Source organism: Eurytemora carolleeae, unplaced genomic scaffold (genome assembly GCF_000591075.1).
Source record: "Eurytemora carolleeae unplaced genomic scaffold, Eaff_2.0 scaffold2633, whole genome shotgun sequence".
Taxonomy (NCBI): Eukaryota; Metazoa; Arthropoda; class Copepoda; order Calanoida; family Temoridae; genus Eurytemora; species Eurytemora carolleeae.
The window spans coordinates 1-10,073 of NW_019402099.1; the positions used below are offsets into that span (position 1 = coordinate 1).

At 31.7% G+C, this 10,073-nt stretch overlaps 2 protein-coding genes across 2 annotated transcripts; both read right to left on the reverse strand.

Annotated features, from left to right (window-relative positions):
• Positions 1-19: 19 nt before the first annotated feature.
• LOC111717825 (39S ribosomal protein L44, mitochondrial) lies at positions 20-1,851 on the reverse strand (the record flags this gene model as incomplete). Its single annotated transcript, XM_023493271.1, is given in 4 exon segments — positions 20-85; positions 672-786; positions 1,138-1,220; positions 1,714-1,851. Coding segments are annotated over 4 exon segments (387 nt in total), but the record flags the coding sequence as incomplete, so codon positions are not given.
• A 2,370-nt stretch (positions 1,852-4,221) lies between these two features.
• On the reverse strand, positions 4,222-9,773 carry LOC111717826 (DNA replication complex GINS protein PSF3). Its single transcript, XM_023493273.1, has 8 exons — positions 9,169-9,773; positions 8,181-8,273; positions 7,908-7,951; positions 7,400-7,497; positions 6,372-6,450; positions 5,526-5,598; positions 5,151-5,214; positions 4,222-4,915 (listed from the first exon to the last, which is right to left on the reverse strand). The coding sequence occupies exons 1-8, from the start codon at positions 9,235-9,237 to the stop codon at positions 4,821-4,823; spliced, it is 615 nt and encodes a 204-aa protein (XP_023349041.1). The 5' UTR covers positions 9,238-9,773; the 3' UTR covers positions 4,222-4,820.
• Positions 9,774-10,073: the final 300 nt, after the last annotated feature.

The following is a 10,073-nucleotide window of genomic DNA, read 5'->3' on the forward strand; positions in this document are numbered from 1 at the left end:
ACTATTCTAAACTTGATACCTTTGCTCCAATATGAAATGAAACTTCAGCTAGGGTTTCTTCAGATAATAAATACTCCTTAACTGCCTGAAAGTTTCATAAGTTTATAATAAATTTTTTTAGGGGAAGGGGGGGTTCTTTAACTCGGAATCCTACTGAGGATTTCAGAGATAAAACTTCTAGGTGAAATTTTTGGAAAAAATCAAAGGAATTGAGTCCTTGCCACAAACGGCTCAGTAACATTATGCCTAGTTCGTGAATGCCTAGTTCACTATGCCTAGTTCGTGAATGACTAGACAACATTATGACTAGATTTCTGAATGCCTAGATAACATTATGCCTAGATTTTTGAATGCCTAGTTCATAATGCCTAGATAACATAATGCCTAGAGAACTAAGCATGATAGTTGCGAGATTGCTTAAAGGGAGTGTTCGCGAAAGCCTTTGCCCCCTTTCATTTTTCGCAAACACTCCCTTTAAAGATCATCTTTAATGATTAGAAATATTTGCAGTAAGGTTAATTTCTTAAAATAATAATTACAAAATGTGGTCTGCCCTTTTCAAGGTTTGAGAAGTACCGGAGATATGAAGATTTTGAACATTTTGTTTTAAATACATAGAAATCCACCAAAATTATCAAAATCTCCGGTAATGAAGAGAGCCCCTGGTTTACCTGAATACCCTCCTCTGGAAGAGCGGGGAACGCCCCCCTTAACCAGCTTGAGACCACGCTCTCAAGAATATCCTCACCCTTGTTCGCCAGATTTTTATTAGATTTCATCTGCAGACTAAACAATATTCTTTATTAAATTTCATCTGCAGACTAAACAATATTCTTTATTAGATTTCATCTGCAGACTAAACAATATTCTTTATTAGATTTCATCTGCAGACTAAACAATATTCTGTATTAGATTTCATCTGCAGACTAAACAATATTCTTTATTAGATATCATCTGCAGACTAAACAATATTCTTTATTAGATTTCATCTGCAGACTAAACAATCTTCTTTATTAGATTTCATCTGCATCATATTAATTACTTTTTTCAGATAGGTCCTGACTAATGTTGTGTATTTATGTTTCTAAAAATTTGAAAAAAAATGTCAAAATAAATAATAAATAAATACATAATAACCTTATATCTTGAATATTTAGTTGGGCGTATTTTTCCTTTTCTGCTTCTATATATCCTTCAGTAGTGAACACATCTTCTAACAACTAGATAGATAGATAGATAGATAGATTGATAGATAGATCCTTCAGTAGTGAACACCTCTTCTAACAACTGGATAGATAGATAGATAGATAGATCTTTCAGCAGTGAAAACCTCTTCTAGCAACTAGATAGATACATAGAAAGATAGATAGATAGATTTTTCAGTAGTGAAACCCTCTTCTATCAACTAGATAGATAGATAGATAGATAGATAGATCTTTCAGTAGTGAAAATCTCTTCTAGCAACTAGATAGATACATAGATAGAAAGATAGATAGATAGATAGATAGATACATAGATAGATAGATCTTTCAGCAGTGAAAACCTCTTCTAGCAACTAGATAGATACATAGATAGATAGATAGATTTTTCAGTAGTGAAAACCTATTCTATNATATAGATAAATAGAAAGATACATAGATACATACATAGAAAGATGGATAGATACATAGTTAGATAGATATGTAGATAGAGATAATTTGATTGATATTTTACCTTGGAAGGTATTTGTTCCCCCAACCTTGCCGAGAAAGCAAATAGTTCAGCTGAATAATTCCATTCAACATGATTTGATCTCCTAATTATAAAATAGTTCAGCTGGATAATTCCATACAACATAAGCTGATCTCCTAATTATAAAATAGTTCAGCTGGATAATTCCATTTAACATGAGCTGATTTCCTAATTATAAAGTAATTCAGCTGGATAATTCCATTCAACATGATTTGATCTCCTAATCATAAAATAGTTCAGCTGGATAATTCCATTCAACATGAGCTGATCTCCTAATTATAAAATAGTTTTGCTGGATAATTCCATTCAACATGAGCTGATCTCCTAATTATAAAATAATTCAGCTGGATAATTCCATTCAACATGAGCTGATCTACTAATTATAAAAACTTAAAAACGACCTTTAAATGTGATTAAAAATTTTAAAAACTTGGCTCACTTATCTTCTATTTCAACTTTTAATTGTGGCTTTATCTGTGAGCATCTTCTCTTTGTACAGTATATAGAAAAGTTTGTGGATTTCATAATATTTTACAAAAAAAACTTTCAAAAGAAAATTTTGAAATTTTGATCATCTATGAACTTTCCCTAGGGTCACATGAGATCCCTCACGTGACCATCTTCGCACCCATCTTCTATCTAAATTGTAAACACATGTTCTTTTTGTGTACACTTGAAAAACAACAACAAAAAAAGTTCCCGGATTTCATGAAAATTTTCTTGAAAACATTATTGGAAATCGAATTTGTTCGCGGATTTCATAAAAAATTCGCGGATTTTTAAAAATTAATTTTTTTTACATAAATAAAAAACTTTTTAACGCAAGTTTTTTTTTAATTTTGATCATTTATAGACCTTCCCTTGGGTCACGGGAGATCCCTCAAAAAATGTGGGCCCGATCGGTTCAGGCGTTTTGACGTTTATTGGATAAAAACAAACAGACAGACAAGCCAAATTTATATACATAGATAAATAGATATAGATAAATGAAAATGAGTGAAAATCCATATAAAAATTTAGCTTGTCTGTCTGTCAGTATGTTTGTTTGTATGTTTCCAATAATGTCAAAGAAAAAATGTTCACAATTAAAAAGGAGATGGGCGCAGGGCATGAAGCGCCCTAAAAGCCTAGTGAGGGAAAATGTAAGTACAAAATGAAAGAAATGAACAAATTAAATAATGAAATAAATGCTGATGAAGGAATTAAAAAGGAAATGAATAAAAGAAGAAATGGAAGCTTGATGGAAGAATTGGAATGAGGAAAGAAGAAGAAATGACGGAATGAATATGAAAAATAAATTATAAATTATAAATTATAAATTATAGATTAATCTGCAGATATCAATGTTTAAATGGCAATAAAAACAAACTGTAGTGTCGACTAATGAGATATCAATGAAACTTTTCTAATCATTAAATTGTAAATCAAGATTCTGCCTGATAGCGAAAACAAAATAAGAATTTTTTTAAAATTTGTTTTTGCTGTAAAAAATTAGCAAAACTTTTAAGAAATATTCGTGATCTGGATCCATATTTATACAAGACGAATCCTGGATCCGGGTCCATATTTTCACAGGACGAATCCTGGATCCGGGTCCATATTTTAACAGGACGAATCCTGGATCCGGGTCCATATTTTAACTGGACGAATCCTGTATCCAGATCNCATTAAACTAGAAATATAAATATTAAAGGAGTATTTTTTTCATTAAACTAGAAATATAAATATTAAAGGAATATTTCTTCCATTAAACTAGAAATATAAATATTAAAGGAGTATTTGTTTCATTAAATTAGAAATATAAATATTACAGGAGTATTTCTTCCATTAAACTAAAAATATAAATATTACAGAAGTATTTCTTCCATTAAACTAATAATATAAATATTACAGGAGTATTTCTTTCATTAAACTAGAAATATACATATTAAAGGAGTATTTCTTTCATTAAACTAGAAATATAAATATTAAAGGAGTATTTCTATCATTAAACTAGAAATATAAATATTAAAGGAGTATTTCTTTCCTTAAACTAGAAATATAAATATTAAAAGAATATTTCTTTCATTAAACTAGAAATATAAATATTTAAGGAGTATTTCTTCCATTAAACTAGAAATATAAATATTAAAGGAGTATTTCTTTCATTAAACTAGAAATATAAATATTAAAGGAGTATTTCTTTCATTAAACTAGAAATATAAATATTAAAGGAGTATTTCTTTCATTAAACTAAAAATATAAATATTAAAGGAGTATTTCTTTTATTAAACTAAAAATATAAATATTAAAGGAGTATTTCTTTCATTTACCTAGAAATATAAATATTAAAGGAATAATTTATTTAGGACAATTAATGGTGATTACAGAACCTAATAACATATTTTCATTATTTTTATTTACGAGTGAAATTTCTCAGAGTCCTCACCCTAAGTATTGGCCTGACAACTCTAGAATGATGAGAGTGACATCTGACGGATATTTGTGGCATTAAACTCTCCAACTCAGCTGTCTGACCGAACGCTGGTAAAGGATTGGTCAGCCATCTTGGATTTCTAAGAATCTGTCTCAACATCATTTTCTGGAAAACTGCAGAAATTCATATTTTTATAATTTTACATTTTCAAAGCGCATTGTTTAATATTCAGGTACTTTATCTTACTATTCAATATTTAATTTATACTAAAAATACAACGTTTTTTCGATTTTACATAAAGCCAAATTTCATATTATTTTTTCTAATCATTTTTTAAAGATTAAAAGGGGTTGGGGGTGTCATCATTTCATTGTGTCATTTAAATATTTTTTCTACTGTAAAGTTTATAGATAATAGACAGTTAAGAAAACTTATGATAATCATATAATCAGCTGATATCTTATGTTCACTGATTATCAGCCGACATGGTGGTGTCAGCTGACATAAAACCAGCTGACGTCATATGATCAGCTGATCTCATGTTATTAGAAGACCGCCTTGCGATGTTTGCGGATTTTTAGCTGATTATCAGCTGATTTAGCTAGCTGATTATCAGCTGATTTAGCTAACTGATTATCAGCTGATTTAGCTAGCTGATTATCAGCTGATTTAGCTAGCTGATGTTTGCAACTTTTCTCTTCTTGAAACTGGAAACAGCACTGGCTGTTTTTATCTGATAAACATCACGGTTCATCCAGCCGACTATATCTAGAAAAAAATTGTTACACGTGTTATTTTTTGTCCTATTGAATGTTGTTTAAGGTCCTATTTTTGACCCATTTATGATGTTTTGGAGAAGAAATTTTAAATAACTTTATTTTTTTTCAATGATTAAAATAAAAAAATCCTTTTTAAATCCATGTAATAAAATATTTTCAAACATCAACTTTATGTTTTTCTTTAAGTTATGATATGTAAAAAGGATACATGTTAAAAAACATACCGTTTCTTTTTTTGTATCCCATTTTGAAGAGTTTCCTTTCTAATTCATCCATTTTATCGGTCTCCTAAAAATCGAATTTAAAAAACATTATATCATTATAACATTTTTTCATTTTTTTATTTTTTTTCTGATGCCAATAATTCTGGAAATTTTTCTCTCTAGACTAGAGTAAGCTCGCGTCTTGAGATAAGTTCGGACTAATCTTACAGAGAAGCCGAAAATGAATATAATCAGTTTAAAGGAATAAAAACATTGATATCTCTAATTGATACATATCAGACAAAACTTTCAAGGGTACTGTTGTAAATCTCACATTGCCATTTTTATGTGGAGGGTCACTTGAAATTACGCTTACAGTCCTTTTAATAATATTACCTTGAGTTTCTCCTCGTCTCTACAATTTTGCGCGGCATTGAGAATGTTGAGAAACCGGGTTCTGAAGGTGGAACTTAGGAAAAACAAATAAAATATATTTATGTATTCTGTAAAAACGAGGAAATTGAGCTCCCCCCCTATACAACCGCTAACTCCCTAGAGGGGGTAGGTCAGGTTCAAATAACATATTTCTCAAAATTTAGGGAATTTTTGAGGAATGTGAATGGTTTTCAGGGAAAATTGAATAGATTTAGGAAAAGCTAATGGTTTTTAGGAAAAGTCGATGGGTTTTAGGAAAAGTCGATGGGTTTTGGAAAAAAATCAATGATTTTTTCATGTGAAAAAAAGCAAGCCTCATCCTTAAAGTTGTTTCTCAAAAGCTTCTAAAATCCTTTAAGTTTAAAAAATACATGCAAACCCTCTGTCCTCGCAATTTTTCTATCTTAAAAAGTGTTCAATTCTAAAAAATTCCTTCAATGTCTCTGTCTGTATAAAAACACACGTAAAAATTTTCAAGAAAAAGAATTATTTATTCATCCTTAGGGAGACAAAGGTTTTAATAAAGGTACCATTGTTAATCGGGCCGCTCGCTTGAAATTCCGTCTGTGGCCTCTTTAAAAAACGTCTGTGGTTCCTTAAAAAACGTCTGTGGCCTCTTTAAAAAACGTCTGCGACCTCTTTAAAAACGTCTGAGGCCCATTTAAAAAACGTCTTTGACCCCTTTAAAAAAACGTCTGTTATCCCTTTAAAAATGTCTGTGGCCTCTTTAAAAAAAACGTCTGTGGTTCCTTAAAAAACGTCTGTGGCCTCTTTAAAAAACGTCTGTGGCCTCTATAAAAAACGTACCTGATTGTTTCTCCGATGAGGTCCCCCTCCTCTACAGAGTGTTTTATCAGATACAAACCAAACTCATAAAAATAAGGGCCTTGAAGAAAATAATAAATTATACAATGATGTGTATTGTATACTGTAGAGTATATTGTATAGTGTTTTTTTTATATTTTCTAATTTTGCTTTAAAATTCTTATGAAAATTACAAAAAATAAATGTTAAAAAAGTTATGTATAAGATTTTTAAGTTTATTACTCTGCCCCCCACCCTCCGAGATAACGGTTTTGTTAAAAATTAAATTTTTTTATTTAAGCACTAGAAAAGGGAAACTATCTTTATATATTAAGTTGTAATCTTTGTTTGTCTGTCTATTTGTTTGTTTGTCCGATCATAACTCAGGAACCCTTGGACCGATTTGCTCCAAATTTGATTGGGGAACTTGAGAGAATTACGGAAATTTTCTTAGCTTGGTTTTGAGATTCCAAGTTCAGTGGGTTCAAGGAATAGCTAAAATCGTAATCTACGACCAAGCGCGGGTAAACGGCGAGAGTAACAATGAGTAACCCGGGCAACGCTGGGTACTCAAGCTAGTACACTGTCTGAGGACCAAAGCTTTGAATGGAAGCTAGTTTTTCTCTTTAAAAGTTTTAACCCAACCTATAAACATTACTGCCCGGTTCTCCGGAGTTCAAGAGGTTGCTGAGTTATGATTGGACATACAAACAGACAGGCAAAGATTACTACATTATTTATATAGATATATGGACTTTAAGCGCGCTTAGTTGTTACTCTGAGAGTGGCTATTTTTATAACTCTCAATGTTAGGGGGTCTTTTCGTTTAAATTGGCCCATGTAAAAATTAACTGGGAAAAACGTTCAATTTTTTATTTTTACGAATCACGAACTCTGTGGCCTGGGGTCTTGTGAGTTGCCTAAAAAATGTTGGCCCGATTCGTTCAGCCGTTTGGACGTGTTTTGGATACAAACAAGCAAACAGCCAAGCAAAGAATATCTATCTATCTAGAGATAAAAATTACGATTACCTAGTTTGTGGAGATCTACAACGTTAGCATCAGCAAGCAGAATCTCACGGTAAATCTCTTTATAGCTACGAGGCAGGTACATGTTCAGGTACTTCAGCCTAAAAAGCAGAATCTCACGTTAAATCTTTTTATAACTACGCGCCAGGTACATGTTCAGGTACTTTAGTCTAAAAAGCAGAATCTCACGTTAAATCTTTTTATAACTACGCGGCAGGTACATGTTCAGGTACTTTAGCCTAAAACGGACTGTCATTGTAATTTCAAGTGACTCTCCGTACGTTTTTAAGCATGCACGTTTTTAAAACTTTGTTTGATCAAAAATGTTTTTTTTAGGCTTAAAAAGTGTTTAATTCTGATGATTTCTTTTATAGTTTCTTATGCGCAAGTCACAACAAAAAATTAAAAATGATAAAGCTTTTTATGGCACTGCTATAATACATTCTCTCTTTTAAAAATCATAATAAAATCAATAAATTCTGTCGCTGCTCTTAAAATGTATGTTACTTACTTTCCTGCCCGCATACCGTCCACTATCCAGTACGGAATCTCAAGCTGAAATATTTTAATCGTCAAAAAAAGTGTCTGTTAGTATTGAAAACGTAACAAAAATTTGAAATAAAATAGTTTAGGAACTAAGTACTAATGGAATCAATGTTAGGATTATTTCTTAATTTTCTATAATTTATTTCGCAGCTTTTTCCTAATTTCTTCAACTGTCTTTGTCTTATATTTAGATGGGTAGAAAGATAGATATATGGTTAGATAGATAGAGGAAACCTACTTTTGATCCCTGCGCCAAATGTTTATCATCTGAACCTGGATCCAGGAACCCCAGATCCTTCAGCTCGAGGGGGTTAGAACACGGTACACGCTCCTAATAATCAATCAATCAATCAACCAACCAACCAACCAATAAATCAATGTTAACAAACGAAACACGCGCCTAATAAAACAGGGTAAGAGCAATCAATCAAGGTTAGAGAACGGCAACCATTCCTAATCAATTAATCAATCAATCAATCTAGAAAATGGCACACGCTCCTATTATATAAATTCATCATCCAAGGTTAGAACACATCCACACGTTCCTAATCAATCAATAATAAATCAATCAACCAACAAAGGCTAGACCATGGGACACGCTCTTAACCAATGATTCAATCAATTAATCAATATAAATAGTACCAACCAACCAACCAACCAACCAACCAACCAACCAACCAACCAACCAACCAATCAATGTTAACAACTAAACACGCGTCTAAACAGGGTAAGAGCAATCAATCAAGGTTAGAGAACGGCAACCATTCCTTATCAATCAATCATAACAAACGAAACAAGCTCCTATTAGAAAAGGATAAAAGCGATTAATCAATCAATCAATCGAGAAAATGGTACACGCTCCTAATAGATAAATTCATCATTCAAGGTTAGAACACATCCCCGCGTTCCTAATCAATCAATAATAAATCAATCAATGTACACGCTACTAATCTATCAACCAATAAAGGTTAGAACATGGAACACGATCTTAACCAATGATTCAATCAATTAATCAATATAAATAGTGTATTTTTATTTAGAATTCAGCTGATCACTCAACAGGGACAAGATTTAATGAATAGAGAGACATAGCTGAACGCGCAGGCTTAATTGAACCACTTCTCTAGTGCGTCCGGTTCAAGCTGAAGAAAGTGGTTTAACTTGATTTACGCGGTTCAGCCACACCCCGCTTTTCATAAAATCGTGTCCCAGGACATCTATATCACCTGAGTTGCCAAAATATCGTCAATTGAGAAATAATTTGGCATATATGAAGGATTCTGCTTTCCCGCCATTTTTCTGAAAAGCCAGTGTCTTTCAGATCGGACTATACAGAGACTTACTGGGAAGGAGGCGGATAGCGCCGGATATAATTACATGCAAGGGACAGCGTCAAGCAAGCTCAAAACTGACCGTAAGCCTAGGTCTAAGGGTTTTGAGAATCCTGGTGGTAAGAAACCTGGGCTAGAGCGAACAGTTTCATCTGTTCTCAAACATACCAATAAATAGATATATATTTTACATTTAACATACTTCTTATATCTGTAAAAATAAGAACCAAATTTAGATTTATTTAGAGACAACATCCAAGATAGTATTATAAATAACATGATCTGAAAAGATATAATTTACTAGAACTTGGAAGCTAGTTTTTTTTCGGTTAATATAACTTTCTTGACAAATAAATGTTTTTGTACTACTAAAACCCAGTTTTACTGGATATCATGTTATTTTATCTATGCTTATATATTTCCTATCGTAAAATATAGTAAATATGTATTTTTGCCTGTTTCATTAAAAATAGTTTGTTTTTTAACTTTGACATTCAAATTAAATTTTTATTTAAAAAAAATTAATTATTAAAAAAAAGAAAAAGAAAATGTTCTGTGCAAGATATCAACTAAAGAACTGCANGGACATGCCACTCTACACATAGAGGATCACTTGAATTTACACCGACAGTCTCTTATTATCTATTCCACCACTTTGTCTCTGGCTATAACAATCTCTTTAAACATGTATTCCATCACTTTGTCTCTGACTATAACCATCCCTTTAATCATCTATTCCACCACTTTGTCTCTGGTTATAACAATCTCTTTAATCAACTATTCCATCACTTTGTCTCTGG

Bases quoted from the DNA above. Each gene is read 5' to 3' on its own strand.
- LOC111717826 (XM_023493273.1), bottom strand. From the start codon at position 9,237: ATGGCGGGAAAGCAGAATCCTTCATATATGCCAAATTATTTCTCAATT. The intron at 8,274-9,168 runs GTGATATAGATG...ATTGATTATTAG, and splicing joins ACGATATTTTGGCAACTCAG to GAGCGTGTACCGTGTTCTAA. The intron at 5,215-5,525 runs GTAATATTATTA...TTCGATTTTTAG, and splicing joins GAGACGAGGAGAAACTCAAG to GAGACCGATAAAATGGATGA.